We start from the raw sequence: 16,551 nt of genomic DNA, 5'->3' as shown, positions 1-16,551 counted from the left end.
TTAGTGTTTGTGCAAGTGCAACAACAAAAAAAAGATAAGCAGTATAAGATTCAAAGTTCTGGACAGCAATATTCATGAAAATTTAAACTAAGAAAAACAATGAAGTAGACATACTTTTACAATCGGAATAGTTTTCTACTTTGGACACACAATTCTGTAAGATAACACATTTCATATTTTCATTTCCTGGTGTGCTGTGGGATAATATTCTGGGGTAACTGCTGACTTACGCATAAAATAAAGTACAGGTAATTGAATCTGGCCGGGTCTCAAACATGTGAATCTTGGCAGGAATCTGTTTAAAACAGTTGGAAATATTGTCACTTGACAGTGTGTTTATACACTGGGAAAGTTTAACAGGCCATTGCAATTTGAGAGTAATCAAGGAAATAAGATCTGCACTTTGGTGACTCTTAAATTCAAAACAGGAAGGAGTAAAATATAGTTGTAAAACTCTTTGATAGTCTGCTTATGCAAATGTCAGATAGTCAACAGAAGTGTTTCCTAATGTAAACCAAAATTGTTTTAACTTGACTACTGTCACAATAAAGAAACTCCTGACTAGGAATAACTAATTGGTTTATAATTAAATGGTTAGATAGTAGCCATAAAAATATTGTGTTAAAGTTATTTGTTCCACATAATAATATTTATCATGAATATAATCAGTTGAGTATATATGTACCACAAGTGTTCCAGTGAGCAAAAACTTACGTACTACTGAGACGAATTGCTTTCATGTGACACAAAGCATAACTAAGAGTGGCACTGATGACCCAGTGAATTGTGTGTATTCGACTGTTCGGAGTGAACTTCTGAGCTTCTATATTTAGACTAGGCCCAGAGCCCAATGCTCTGTGACTGGGAGTGTTGGCAGTCAGTCAGGTAGCATTTTATGAGAAGGCCACTCCTTGCAGGGGGCCTTAACTTTGTAGTAGGTTGTTTCAAGGGCAGTGTATCACCTCTCATCCGTATTCAATTTTTCTTGCAGTCTGGTGCCTGTAGGTTGGTAAATCAAAGGAGAAGTATGGTTTGGTCAACTGTTTACGATACTGATAAGGTCAGTGTGGTAGTTTGATGGAAAAACAGCTGCATCACTTTATTCTGTTTGTATATTACAACCTTCACGGATGCGGCTTTTTAGTTCTCGCAGTTCCTGTAACATCTCTTCCCTGTAAAGTTTGGCACTAAAAGTATTTTTCTTTTTCGTAGAATCTTTTTCTTTATGGGCGCATGCTAAAAGCATAAGCTCGCCAGAATATTTGTATATCGTAGATCGCAAAGTCTCCTCAATTTTGTTGTTTAGCTCACCCTTTTCATTTGCAAATAACACTTGTTGTGAATGTTAAACATGCTGTAGCTTGTGCATTTCAGTTTGTACAGTGACTATCTGCATGTTTTGCTCATTGTTTATAGTTTTTCTTATGAGCTGCAGCCTGTGCTTAGTTTTGCAGAGCAGTTTTTAACATCACAAGAGACATTGTGCAGAACTGGTGTCTCTGTTCACATCGGCATAATCAGCGTATTGATTTTCATTTTCCAGCTTTAATTTGCCTTAATTTTTCTTGCAGTTTAAACTTTGTAAGTATCTCCTGCACCTTTGCTCTGCATGTAGTTGGTGGATACCATTTAACTGACAGTGTGCTGCAAGACATTTTGCGAACTAAGTGTGTAGTGCAGTCTGATTTGTATAGTCTTAATTTTCATCAAATTTTGATTTGCTGAAAAGAATAAAGTTGATTTTGAGTCGCTTTAAAAAAGGGTGAATTATTGTCTGTTCTCTTGAACTTTGAGTGACTATTGTCATGGCCAATGTATATAATAGCAATGTTTCACTCAAGCGTATGGTTTTTCATATGGTTTTCTCAATAAGATTGAAGACTCAAGTAAGTGAGATATCTGTATGGTGGAGGTAAACTTCATTAATAGTATTCTATAGAATGTTTGGGAGAGGTTAGTATTTACATGAAAGAAAACTTGTGTAGTCTGGTAGTCTACTACAGTCATTTGATGTTTTGTTGGTCTTGTATTATATCTTTCAGATTTTGTATAGGAATACATATGTCCTGATTAATTAAAAAGTTAATGCTGGTGCATTACCTTTTGTCACATGTTGTAATATCATAATACCAAAACAGAGATTGTAGACAAAAAGGAAGAGTTTGAGTAATGGAATTATGCTTAAATATAATGTCCACTATACTTAGTAAGATTTAATACATATTGTTGGATAGAAGCAGCTATGTTGGTTGTAATTATTACCTGTTTCTCATATAATCCGTACTTGTAAAATTGTCTAAACAGACCCAGGTGCACATAAAAACCTGTAGTCTTGTTACTGACAATGCTCGTAAGACTCCTACATGAAATTTTGTTGATTTAGGAATCAAGCTGGAGTTCCATAGAGGAGTTAATACTATCTAGAAAGTTACAAAGATACAACCATACCATTACATTGGCAATCTATGTATAGTTCCTCTGTTTTTATTTCTTTAAACAGAGACGCTCAGATGTTTGCTTGCCTGAAACACAAACAATTAAAAGTAGAAATTGCAGTCTGCTGTAGCTTCAGCAGTATATCCTTTGTTGTGAGGTAAATTATCTAAGCATTCAGATAGTAACTGAGAGGTTCCTGGTATTTGCTGCAAAGAAGTTTTTTTTCTCCAAAAATTGGTCAAAAGTGTAATAAAACACTAACTCTGAACCATTAGTATTACGATAGGGGTGTTGTGAAGGTATTTATTTATTATGACAGTTGTGGTGACAAATTGCACTGTAGCATAGTCAGAGGTCTAGGTTAGGTTGGCTGATGATTGTTCGGTTGTGAGCAGCCGAGAGAGGGGATGCAGTGGTTAGTGCACAGGACTCGCATTTGGGAGGATGATGTATCACATTACTCTCAGGCTGTTCAGATTTGTTTTCCATTATTGCCCTAAATCACTCCAGTCAAATACCAGAATTGTTCCTTTGAAAACGGTGTAGCCAGTTTCCTTCCCCATCATTTCATAATCAAAAAGTTTGCTTAGTCTCCATTGGCTGCGCTGTTGATGTGACATGAATTTAAATTTTCCTTCCTGCTTTTGTTTTTGTCACTCATTCACTAAAGCCCCTATTTTTTTTACTGTAGTCAGATATTTTAAAGTTTGGTTTTTAAGGAATTAATAACATGAGTAGTCCTCGACAATACCTCATATTGCTACGCTAGCTATAACTTGTGATTATATGAGGTCATAGTTAGCATAGTGGCTATGTAGTGCTGGTGAATATTTCCCTTGTTTATAGTGTGATCAATCAAAGCTGACAGGTTTTATCTTATTCTTGACTAGTTTGTAAGTTACATTTAAGTATGGCACTTCCTTGAAGTGAATTGTAGATAATAAAGGTTGTAGGCTGTTAGATTTCTACTGGTTTCATTGCCCTTGACCCATCAGTAGTCCTCGTATCTTAGCATGGGATGAGTGTAATAATGAAACTTAGATTAAAGTGTTGCATCAGGTTGATAGTAGTACTTCTTGTCTGTTAGCAACTTTTCTATTTAGAATAGATGAATTGGAAATCTTTGTGGTGGACCTTTTGCATGCTCTCTTTTTACCGTATTTCAGACAATGACAGACCAACCTAGTCATCTGCCAAAAATGCAGATGCAAGCAGCAGATGCAGTTAGCCACCTCGACCATATGTGCGCCCTCGACATTGACTCGAAGGCTTCATATGTTCGTCTCTCCGGCATCATTTGTACGATTGGTAAGTTTCACTCACATTTGTAAAATATAGCCGTTGCATATCTCAACCTGCAAACACCTAAATGTGTCTTCAGAAATTTGCTTTTCTTGTAGATTTTTGTGATTTTGTTTGCAGGCATTAAAATCATTCTTTTGCCAGTGTCTTGAAGAGGAGTAGCTACTGAAAGCTGATAATCCATTTTTTAAACAGGGGTTAAAGAGGTACCTTTATGGATTAAGAAAAAAAATCTGCCAGGAATAGAGAAAAAGCCAGAATGAAATTTTCACTCTGCAGCGTAGTGTGTGCTGATATGAAACTTCCTGGCAGCTTTAATCTGCCAGGAAGTTTAACAGAGAGAGCTCTTAAACCATTGAAAGCAACAGTGATTTGTACATACACTAAAGGGGAGGGTTTCTCTACCACACACATCCAGGGTTTGGTTCTGAGGGGGGGAATACGTGGTGTGTTACTCTTTCCCTGCTCACAACTTGCCATTGCTCTAGTTTTAACGAACCTACTATTTATAACAGTAAGATATATAGGATATCAATGAAATAATACCTTTTTGAAAATGTAAGGTGTGTTCAAAAAGTAAGGTGACTACATTTTTATGAAAAAATATTAATTTATTCATCAATATTTGTGTTTTCCTCTTCACATTAATCCCCCTCAGATACTTATGCCAACACTTCTTCCAATCCTTGAAGCACTTCTCATAAGTACTCTTTTGTACAGCTTTGGGTACTTCCTGCGATGTAGTTTTTTATTTGTTGAAAACCTTCGTCCTTTCATATGTCTCTTCAGTTTTGGGAACAGGAAAAAGTTTCAGGGGGCCAAATCACGTGAATATTGTGGCTGAGGCATGATTGTCGTATTGTTTGTGGCCAAAAAATCTCTCTCAAGCTAGGACGATGGTGTGATGCAGTGTGTGTGTGTGTGTGTGTGTGTTGCTTCTCACAGATGGTGCATAATGCCAGGGTAATACTCCTTATTGACCATACAACCTTGAGGCAAAAATTAATGACACACTATGCACAGTAATTGAGAGGGGAAAAAAGTGAGCAAAACTTTGACGTTTGATCGAACTTGGCATGCTTCCTTTGGGACTATTGGGCTTTGGTTTGGACGTCACAACCATAAACACGTTTTGTCACCAGTTATGACCCTTTTGAGCAAATCCGAATCATTGATGTCATTCAAGAGCTCCTAAGCGATGCTCGTGCTACGGTCCTTGTGATCAAAATTGCAAAGTTTAGGAACAAACTATGCTGACACATGTCTCGTGTCCAAACCTTTTGAAAAAATTGCATGACATGAGCTGACTGATACGCCAACATCCTCAGCAATCTCTTTTACAGTAATTTGACTGTTTTCCAAAACAATTTTCTTCACAGCTTCAACGTTACCATCTGTTGTTGGTGTGCTGGGCTGTCCAGAGTGAGGTTCATCATTGGCATTGTCTCGACAATCTTGGAAGAGCTTGTACCACTTGTAAACATTTTTTGTATATAGATCAGATTCACTGCATACCACTGTCAACATTTCAGGCATTTTAAAGCACTAGATTCCATTTTTCAACACAAAATTTGATGCAAATTCTTTGCTACATTTTTTGTTATAATTGAAAATTTCCGAGCACACTAAAACATGTCTAACCTTTCTATCGGGCAAAAACAAACGAAGTATGCTGTACACTTGAAACTGTGAACTTATGTTTGGGACATGCATACCAACATAACAAAAAAGATCGGTAATTGAATCTACATTGCCCTCACTATTTGAAAAGTCTCCTTACTTTTTGAACAGCCCTTGTATGTTGTAACTGGATATAGAAAAGATCTCCTGGCCAAGCAGTGGGAAGAGAACACACATAAAGTGTAGAAATTTGCAAGCTTAAAGCCCATGGCTGTCAAGCATTCATTCTATCAGGCGCTGGAAAGTTTCTCAGGGAATAGCAGCCCATTCTTCACGGAGTGCTGCACTGAGGAGAGGTATTGATGTCAGTCGGTGAGGCCTGGCATGAAGTCAGCATTTAAAAACATCCCAAAGGTGTTCTATAGGATTCAGCTCAGGACTCCGTGCAGGCCAGTCCATTACAGGGATGTTACTGTTGTGTAACCACTCTGCCACAGGCTGTGCATTATGAACAGGTGCTTGATCGTGTAGAAAGATCAGGGTGTATACGACCCGGGACTTCCGGGAAAAACCCGGGAATTTTTTAGAATTCCGGGAATTTTTAATTGTTTTTGTTTCCAGTTAAATTTTTGTGCTTTTGACTGGCAAGAACCAATACTCTAACGAAGGATATTACTGTATCCCGCTTCTGCAGAATAATACTGCAGCAGCAAAACATGAACGAAAGAAAAAAACTAAAATAAAACTTAAGTCGCAAAGGAAATGCGTCATATACAACAACAAAACACAGTGCTCGTACAAGCGTCTGCCAACCAAATTGTGTCAATGGCTTTAGGAAGAATATGCTGTGCTTCCTAAAAACAAATTGCCTCTGAGTGTGACGTGACAGCTGTTTACATTAGATTCATTTGAGCAGTTGCGGGCGGGCTCTTGCGCATGCGCAGTTGAGTCGCGTAGGAGTAGTACCTTCTCTCGCTTCTGGTTACAGAAGTGTGGCTGGGCGCCACTATCTAAATTGCTCCGGTTCGGAAATATCGTAGATCCGGACCTGATGCATAGAGCAGTCTGAGTTGTAGTGGGGAGGTGGGTAGTCTCCAGTGATTTTGCTGTTTCCTCTTCGTTTATTGCTCTCACATTAAATGAAAACAAAACGGATTTCAGTGGCCGGGAGCTGCCAAACGAATTAAAATACGTTCGCATAATTGCGGAAGGCTAAAATATGTTGTTAGTTTCAGGTTTTTCCCCACCTTTCTGACAGTCAAGCATTAATCGCCTTGCAGAACAATGAAGTTATTTTTGGCGGTTTGCTAAAGAGATTTGGCTTTTATTAATCTTTTGCGCCGAGGCAGTCAATTTATTTGAAACAAAGTGTTTAATTTCACAGTGTTGGCTGCACACTGTTCGCTGCATTTCAAGTGCACGTTTTCCACCTTCTAGTTCGTATGGCATTATGCCATAATAAAGAACCGAACATGAAATACAGTACTGGTGCTCAAGAAAATTTACATCCGAATCTGGACACAGGATTGTGCACTTTAAGCCGCATTATGCATTTTAGTATGGTTCACGAAATTCCGATGCTCTTCAAGTGTCCTTTGATGTCTTGTTTCTTTTATGACATAATACAAGATCTTTTTATGTTTTACACGTATGAACATGTGGGCTTCCTGCGTCATCGTAGCTGCGCAGGCGCAGTGACGCCTGTTATCTGGCGCTCTCTGGCGACTGCTGAAAAAAATCCATTTCTAACAGGTCACGGGAAAATATTGTGAATGGTGGTTTGAAAATTGTTACTTTCAAAGTAAATTTCCATTTACGCAAGATGAACTACCATATGTGCGAGAATGTACAATGAATTTCTTAAACCACAGAGTGTTTGACTCTCATTAAAAAATCAACTCTTTGAGGATGACCATCTAGAAGAATTTCGAGCCTACAAGATCAGACATTTATGTCGTTATTAAAAATTTTACTGGCACATTTGTGTGATGTATCTTAAAGTGTAACACGAGCACAAAGATCCACATTATATGTGGAAGCTTCTCTTGAAGCTTATTGATCTTAGAGACCAATATTATTTGTGAAAGGTTTGTGTTTCTTGTAGCAACACTATGTATATTAATGTAAACCATTAACTATTCTTTTTTGTGCGTTCGCGCTACTTACGTGTAATCTTGCTACTGGTTGACTACATCACGTGTCCTATGCTGACATCAGCTGGCGAGATCACGTGACATGAGCTATGACTAGCTTACAAAAGCGCGTCGCAATCTCGATTTCATTGCTTCGGAAAGTAACATGCAGTATTTGGTGGAAATCGTATTTATACCTCCGTAACACGAAAAAATGCAGTGTACACGTTGCTGCACATCAGATCTTTCCAAAACGTGTTTTTTTCCCCCCTGGGTTTTGTTTTCTAAAGTGTTGGCAAATTCTACGTCTGTGTAGAAAACCATAAACATTCTAAGGATTGACAAGTTTTACAACACTGAGGAAAAGTAGATTGTCACTTAAGACGGAAAAAGTGTATTTTCACCCAGAAGAAAGTGTACTTTCAACCGGGAAATCCGGGAATTTTTTTTCCTTGTCCATGTATACACCCTGAAGATGCAATAACCATCACAAAATTGCTCTTAAACAGCGGGAAGCAAGAACGTGCTTATAACATCAATGTAGGCCTGTGCTGTGATAGTGCCATGCAAAACAAGGGGTGTAAGCCCCCTCCATGAAAAACATGACCACACTATAACACCACTGCCTCCAAATTTTACTGTTGGCACTACACACGCTGGCAGATCACGTTCACCGGGCATTTGCCATACCCACACCCTGCCATCAGATCGCCACATTGTGTATTATGATGATCATTACACACAGCCATTTTTCCACTGCTCAATCGTCCAATGTTTACGCCCCTTACACCAAGCGAGGTGTCATTTGGCGTGTACTGGCGTGATGTGTGGCATATGAGCAGCTGCTTAACCATGAAATCAGTTTTCTCACCTCGCACCCACCTGTCATAGTACTTGCAGTGGATCCTGATGCAGTTTAGAATTCGTGTGTGATGGTCTGGATAGATGTCTGCCTATTACACATTACGAGCTTCAACTGTTGACGGTTTGTCAGTCAACAGACGAGGTTGGCCTGTACGCTAATGTGCTGTACGTGTCCCTTCACATTTCCACTTCCCTGTTACATTGGAAATAGTGGACCTAGGGATGTTTCGGGGTATGGAAATCTCGCATATAGACAGACATGACACAAGTGACACCCAGTTACCTGACCACGTTCAAAGTCTGTGAGTTCTGCGGAGTGCTTTGTTCTGCTCTCACGATGTCTCGTGACTACTGAGGTCACTGATATGGAGTACTTGACAGTATGTGGCAGCACAATGCACCTAATATACAAAATGTGTGTTTTCTGGGTTGTCCAGGTACTTTTGATCACATAATGTAAGGTTAATAGCAGGAAAGCAAAGCTGTGGCAACATGAAGGTTGGTTTGAGCACCACAGTGCTTTGGTGGGAATGGTCCTACTAGAAGTGATGGGCGGTTGTATTCCTTAAGTCTCCGAACTGTCTTACCAAGCATGTTATAAGGGACCTACAGTTTAATGTGGACTCCAAATGGTGGTGGAATTTGGGAGTCGAACATGTGACTTTGGATTTGTTCTCTGGCTCTTTACCACTGAGCCACCGAGACCAATAGTATACTCAGGTTCAGAAAAAAATAGAACACTTCGAACCACTTAGAGATTAGGGGTTCATATTCACAGGCCATATACACTAGTATGTTCTACAGAAATGATTAGCATTTCGGTCACCTTGGTTCAGCATGTGTCCTGCTGCCTAGTAGACACAGGGTCCGCCATGGGTCCTGAAACTTGTTCCATGCGTGATAGCATAGTTGCACATAAGGCGTGAGTGGCGTCCTGTGGTATAACCATCAGTGCTGCATGCATCTGGTTCCGAAGTTCATCTATGGCGGTCGGCATTGGGTCACAGTGCTGCACCTGTCATTTCACCATATCCCACATACTTTTTGAACAGCCCTTGTATGTTGTAACTGGATATAGAAAAGATCTCCTGGCCAAGCGCTGGGAAGAGAACACACATAAAGTGTAGAATATTTTCGACTGGGGACAAGTCTGGTGACCTGGCAGACCAGCAAAAAGGACTGACATCCTGTGACACCAAGAAGACAACAGTTCACGCAGCAACATGTCGTGCGTTGTCTTGCTGAAAAATGGTGCCTGGGGTGTTGTGTGGAAAGGGTATGGCTACAGGTCACAGGATGTCATTCACATAGGTTACAGTGCCCTGGACATGGACCAGCTGTGAATTGTGGTATATAGAGAACAAGGGTGGTCCTGTCACAAATTCCAAGTTCATACCAGGGAAGGCCAGTGGTAGACTTTGGTTTATTGAGGGAATTTTAGAGGAGTGTAGCTCGCCTATAAAGGAGTACATATAAAACATTAGTGCAAATAGTTATTGACTACCGCTTGAGTGTTCGTCATCTTCACCAGATCACATTAAAGGAAGACATGAAAGCAAGGAGGAGGAATGTGCTAGATTTTTTACCAGTCAGTTCAGTCAACATGCCGTAATTATGGAGATGATTCACGAACTGAGATGGGAATCCCTAGAGGAATACAAAATTTTTTGCAACATGCTAATAAGAAAATTGAGAACTGGCATATAGGGCTGAGTGCAGACACTCAACTGCTGCCAGTGTGCATTTAATATAAGGACTGCAAAGACAAGAGAAATTAGGGTCGTATGGAGATGTACAGGGCTATTACAAATGACTGAAGCGATTTCATAAATTCACTGTAGCTCCATTCATTGACATATGGGCACGACACACTACAGATACGTAGAAAAACTCATAAAGTTTTGTTCGGCTGAAGCCGCACTTCAGGTTTCTGCCACCAGAGTGCTCTAGAGCGCAGTGAGACAAAATGGCGACAGGAGCGGAGAAAGCGTATGTCGTGCTTGAAATGCACTCACATCAGTCACTCATAACAGTGCGACGACACTTCAGGACGAAGTTCAACAAAGATCCACCAACTGCTAACTCCATTCGGCGATGGTATGCGCAGTTTAAAGCTTCTGGATGCCTCTGTAAGGGGGAAATCAACGGGTCGGCCTGCAGTGAGCGAAGAAACGGTTGAACGCGTGCGGGCAAGTTTCACGCATAGTGATGTGAAAGATTCAGTGTTTGAACCTCCTCTACCAAGAAACGTGCCAGAACTGCGAGCTCGCATCAACGATGCTTTCGAACTCATTGATGGGGACATTCTACACAGAGTGTGGGAGGAACTTGATTATCGGCTTGATGTCTGCCGAATCACTAAAGGGGCACATATCGAACATTTGTGAATGCGTAAAAAAACTTTTTTGAGTTTTTGTATGTGTGTGTGCAAAGCATTGTGAAAATATCTCAAATAATAAAGTTATTGTAGAGCTGTGAAATCGCTTCAATCATTTATAATAACCCAGTATAGACAGTTTGTTTCCTCACTCCTTTTGCAAGTGGAACAGGAGAGGAAATGACTAGTAATGATAAGATAGCCTCTGCTGTGCACAGCATGGTGGTTTGCAGAGTATGTAGTAGGTATAGTGCTTTAAATTAGACTGATTCTTCTTCTGTTGCTAAGGCTCTAGGTTAGCAAAATGTAACTGCTTGGAAAGCAAATAATCTGTTACTGTTGATTATATTACATTACCTTCTTTCTTTTCATAGGGCCAGCATCTCGTGATCCAGCTGTGCTGGAAAAGATGATGGAAACGGGCATGAACGTAGCGAGATTGAATTTCTCGCACGGCAGTCACGAGTACCATGCAGAGACGATAAAGAACATTCGTGAAGCCGCAGCCAATTACAGCAAGAAATTGGGCATGGAATATCCACTGGCAATTGCCCTTGACACAAAAGGGCCGGAGATCCGAACAGGGCTGCTTGAGGGGGTGAGAAACAGAATTTGATGTTACAACTGAAATAACAATGTGCAGATTTTTGCCATTCTAATTAAGAAACAATATTTAAATGTGGAAGCATATGAAATTTTGTTTAGTTAAATATATTCATCTTTATTTGAATTTACAGTATTTGTACGTGAATTTATATATTCATTTCTCACAGTTGTTCAACTGTGTTTATAGGTAATGTAGGTTAGAGACATTTTTGTAAGAACTATTGACTCACAGCATTATAGGGAGGGTGTGCAATTTAAAGACACTTTTTTTTCTTTTTTAAAAAATAATGTATTGTGCAGGAAGGCATTCGTAGTGTTGAAGATTTTCATGTGACAGAACCTGCAAAGCAACAAATTGTAATATGAATTTGTCATGTGAATGCCTGGCATTACGGTGGTAGTAACGAGGCATAAAAAGTTTTACATAAAGATTCTTTTAAGTCCAGCTTGCTATTGGATGATATTCCATGACTACTAGTTTTGTCTGAATATGAAACCATCTTCAGATCAATTACCAATTTTAGTACAGTGTCTGGTTATAAGATTAGGTAGACACTGCACTCAAATTGATAATTGAGTTGAAGTCTGAATATTCAGCTGAAACTAATAGTTACTAAATGTTACACCAGGTGTACCGGTATGAAATGAGTGTCAAGATAAAAATGTGTCGATAGGGAGCGTTTGTTGTGAAAGAGCCTTAATTTTTTTTTTTTTTATTTTTTTGTTGGGTTGGTATGACATCTCTCAAAGATATTTAGTATACATAGTCATGGAACAAACATATGTTTTCATCGTGTTAACAATGTCAAATTTTGCACCAGAATATGATGATTTGCGGAAAGCATTAATTTTTTGTTTTCACTTGAAAAACAAAGTGCTGCAGAGTTGCATCGACTGCTTGTCGAGGCATATGGTGATCATGCTCTATCAGAAGCAACATGCAAAAGATGGTTTTTATGATTCAGAAATATTGATTTTGATGTAAGAAATGAAGAAGATGGAAGACCACCAAAAAAGTTCAAAGATGCGGAATTGCAAGCAATATTGGATGAAGATGGCACTTTGAGTCAGAAGCAAATGGCAGCAAAGCTAAATGTTGCACAATAAACAATTTCTGACCATTTGAAAGCTATGGGAAAGATCCAAAAGTGTGGAAAGTGGGTGCCACATGAATGAAAGACAGATGGAAAACCGAAAAACCATTTGTAAAATTTTGCTTCAAAGACATGAAAGAAAATCAGTTTTGCATCGAATTGTTACTGACAATGAAGAATGGGTTTATTTTAAGAATCCTAAATGGGAAAAATCATGGGTTAATCAGGGACAACCATCAACATTGACTGCAAAACCAGATCGATTTGGCAAGAAGACAATGCTCTGTGTTTGGTGGGATTAGAAAGGTGTGGTGTATCACGAGCTTCTAAAACCCGCTGAAACTGTGAATACTCATTGCTACAGACAACAAATGATCAATTTGAATTATGCATTGATCGAAAAAAAGTCCAGAATGTGCCAGAAGACATGACAAATTAATTTTTTTACACGACAATGCACCTGCACACAAAGCAAAACTGGTTCAGGATACAATCAAAACACTTGGCTGGGAGATGTTACCCCACTCGCCGTATTCACCAGACTTGGCCCCTTCAGACTACCATTTGTTTTCATCAATGGGACACTCATTGGCTGAGGTATACTTTGATTCCTACGAAGAAGTCAAAAGTTGGGTGTCTAATTGGTTTGCTTCAAAAGACGAACATTTCTATTGGCGTAGTGTCCACAAATTACCAGAAAGGTGGTCAAAATGTATAGAAAGCAATGGTCAGTACTTTGAACAAAATGTTTTTACTTTTAAATTCAAAATTAGTGTTTCATTTTCACAAAAAAGTCATTTGATACTGGTACACCTGGTAAAATTGCAATGTGGATAGTTAAAAATCTTGTATATATAATATTTTTAGCTTGATTAAACTTTTTAAATCACTTGTTCTCCCTGATGTGAGGAAATAATAGAAAGCAATAATTTTTTAACTCATTATCAGTTGTCATGACAATGTGTTTTTGGACTTTTTCCGTTAAGTTTCATGAGAATGAAGCAAAGACGAAAAAATAGTTGTTTAGAGATTTCAGTAACATAATGAATTAGATAAACTGTGCTCATTGGAAAACATGACAAACTTCAGATGTATCCAAGAGTTATATGTCAAATTGGACAAGCAGTATAGAATATTGTGGAAGATGGCAGAAATGCAAATAACTTCTAATATTACCTGTCAGTCCCTCATGTTATCAGGGGATTTCTCAAGTTTGTTTAATGTTCACGTTTATATAATTAGTAAGTTCTTCATTCCTCCCTTCTGATGATTTTACTATGATGCAAGACATGTCGATATAATAAAAGTAACTAAACATAGTTGAAAGATAATAAATTGACAGATATATAGTTGAGACAGTTGCTTTCCCATGTTGTCAGTCTTAACAATAGTTAAGTACTGATGATGCATAATGGAGACAGCTCATGATGGTGAAAGCACTGTTTTGGACATAACAATTTTCTCATTGTATTGCCTTTTAGTATGAGTGAGGATAATTGTTTTATTATATCTAAAAACAAAGATGATGTGACTTACCAAACGAAAGTGCTGGCATGTCGATAGATACACACACACAAACACAAACACACACACAAAATTCTAGCTTTAGCAACCAACGGTTGCTTCGTCAGGAAAGAGGGAAGGAGAGGGAAAGACGAAAGGATGTGGGTTTTAAGCAAACAGAACACAGCATGTTGTTCTCAATGGAGAGACATCTACAGACGTTAAAGTAACCTCTGGCGTGCCACAGGGGAGTGTTATGGGACCATTGCTTTTCACAATATATATAAATGACCTAGTAGATAGTGTCGGAAGTTCCATGCGGCTTTTCGCGGATGATGCTGTAGTATACAGAGAAGTTGCAGCATTAGAAAATTGTATCGAAATGCAGGAAGATCTGCAGCGGATAGGCACTTGGTGCAGGGAGTGGCAACTGACCCTTAACATAGACAAATGTAATGTATTGCGAATACATAGAAAGAAGGATCCTTTATTGTATGATTATATGATAGCGGAACAAACACTGGTAGCAGTTACTTCTGTAAAATATCTGGGAGTATGCGTGCGGAACGATTTGAAGTGGAATGATCATATAAAATTAATTGTTGGTAAGGCGGGTACCAGGTTGAGATTCATTGGAAGAGTCCTTAGAAAATGTAGTCCATCAACAAAGGAGGTGGCTTACAAAACACTCGTTCGACCTATACTTGAGTATTGCTCATCAGTGTGGGATCCGTACCAGATCGGGTTGACGGAGGAGATAGAGAGGATCCAAAGAAGAGCGGCGCGTTTCGTCACAGGGTTATTTGGTAACCGTGATAGCGTTACGGAGATGTTTAACAAACTCAAGTGGCAGACTCTGCAAGAGAGGCGCTCTGCATCGCGGTGTAGCTTGCTCGCCAGGTTTCGAGAGGGTGCGTTTCTGGATGAGGTATCGAATATATTGCTTCCCCCGACTTACACCTCCCGAGGAGATCACGAATGTAAAATTAGAGAGATTAGAGCGCGCACAGAGGCTTCCAGACAGTCGTTCTTCCCGCGAACCATACGCGACTGGAACAGGAAAGGGAGATAATGACAGTGGCACGTAAAGTGCCCTCCGCCACACACCGTTGGGTGGCTTGCGGAGTATAAATGTAGATGTAGATGTAGATGTAAGGAGTCATTCCAGTCCCGGGAGCGGAAAGACTTACCCTTACCTTAGGGGGAAAAAAGGACGGGTATACACTCGCTCGCGCACACATCCACACATATCCATCCACACATATCCATCCACACATATCCATCCACACATATCCATCCACACATATCCATCCACACATATCCATCCACACATATCCATCCACACATATCCATCCACACATATCCATCCACACATATCCATCCACACATATCCATCCACACATATCCATCCACACATATCCATCCACACATATCCATCCACACATATCCATCCACACATATCCATCCACACATATCCATCCACACATATCCATCCACACATATCCATCCACACATATCCATCCACACATATCCATCCACACATATCCATCCACACATTTACAGACACAAGCAGACATATTGTTTTATTATTCATTTATGTTAAATTTCTAATGATCTCTGCTTCATAATCTAAATCTTTAGTGGTGTACATGATTACTTGAGGCATATTTTGATTGCTTCCTTTAAATATATTGGTTTCAGATCACTCTAGTTATTTTCCTAGGTAGAAAATACTGTTTGTCAGCACTATGTTAACTTCCTGTTTAGTCTTCTAAGTTTTTTCATTGAAACAAATTTTTAAATGCTAAAATTTAAATCTGTCAAACTTTTGCAAGTTTCCCACCACTGTAGTGGCTGTTCATGTTGCAAATTGCTTTGATTTTTAAAGCCTACTGTATGTTGCTGTATTTCATGCCTGTTCGTGATTAAATATGTTAAGAGTTTAATTAATGTTAAGGGATGAGGCTGCAAAAAAATTTAAGTGCTGAAGAATTGCATTTACTGAGAGCTTTTATAAAATAATTATGGTGCATGTGATACTGTTTAGCCAAGTTTCTCACTTGATGACTAATTTTAAGGGAAAATGTTGAAAAAAATTCTTGACACTTTGTAAATTCATTGTGTAACTGTTTTATGACAACAGGGCGGCTCAGCTGAGGTGGAGTTGGTGAAGGGCCAGTCCATAAAGCTGACGACAGACAAGGCTTACATGGAGAGGGGGACCTCTGAGACTGTGTACGTGGACTACGACAACATCCTGAAAGTGGTGAAGCCGGGAAACCGCATCTTCATTGATGACGGACTTATTTCTGTTATCTGCACCTCTGTAGGTGAGTAAAAACAAATGTGTGCGATACGTCACTTTCCAAATTCCTGTGTCGTCTGTCTAAACACCTTGCTGACCTCCATCTTCATCAGTAGGTTGGGCACAGAAATTCAGTGCGAGAGAAAGTTAACTCATTGGCGAAATTGAGATGCGGTGCAGTATCCGAGACAATACTTCTGTGTGTGAGGAGTGAGCTGAAAATTCATTAAGCATAAATTTAATTTAGGGTTTATAGTTCCCTAAAGGTCCCATCCTGGAGATAACATCATTAACTAATTACAAAGACTTAAA

General features: G+C 39.2%; 1 protein-coding gene and 1 long non-coding RNA gene across 5 annotated transcripts in view; one reads left to right on the top strand and one right to left on the bottom strand.

Moving 5' to 3' along the window:
* Positions 1-860, bottom strand: part of LOC126109873 (uncharacterized) — a 33,561-nt gene extending 32,701 nt beyond the window's left edge. Inside the window, exon 1 of the long non-coding RNA XR_007523738.1 lies at positions 715-860. This is a non-coding gene — a long non-coding RNA (uncharacterized LOC126109873). The remainder of the gene's footprint in view (positions 1-714) is intronic.
* The window catches only part of LOC126109872 (pyruvate kinase-like), a 146,078-nt gene that overhangs the window by 92,361 nt on the left and 37,166 nt on the right, over positions 1-16,551 (top strand). For 2 of the 4 annotated variants that reach the window (XM_049914940.1, XM_049914941.1), the window contains exons 2-4: positions 3,603-3,744; positions 11,106-11,329; positions 16,078-16,264. In XM_049914940.1, the coding sequence (XP_049770897.1) occupies positions 3,603-3,744; positions 11,106-11,329; positions 16,078-16,264 (553 nt within the window). Of the gene's footprint in view, positions 1-891; positions 1,061-3,602; positions 3,745-11,105; positions 11,330-16,077; positions 16,265-16,551 lie in introns of those variants that run through there. The other 2 variants (XM_049914939.1, XM_049914938.1) reach the window with 2 other exon arrangements.

This window comes from Schistocerca cancellata, chromosome 12, assembly GCF_023864275.1.
Source record: "Schistocerca cancellata isolate TAMUIC-IGC-003103 chromosome 12, iqSchCanc2.1, whole genome shotgun sequence".
Classification (NCBI taxonomy): domain Eukaryota; kingdom Metazoa; phylum Arthropoda; class Insecta; order Orthoptera; family Acrididae; genus Schistocerca; species Schistocerca cancellata.
The sequence above is the reverse complement of the archived record's forward strand: the minus strand, read 5'-3'. Positions and strand labels throughout refer to the sequence as shown.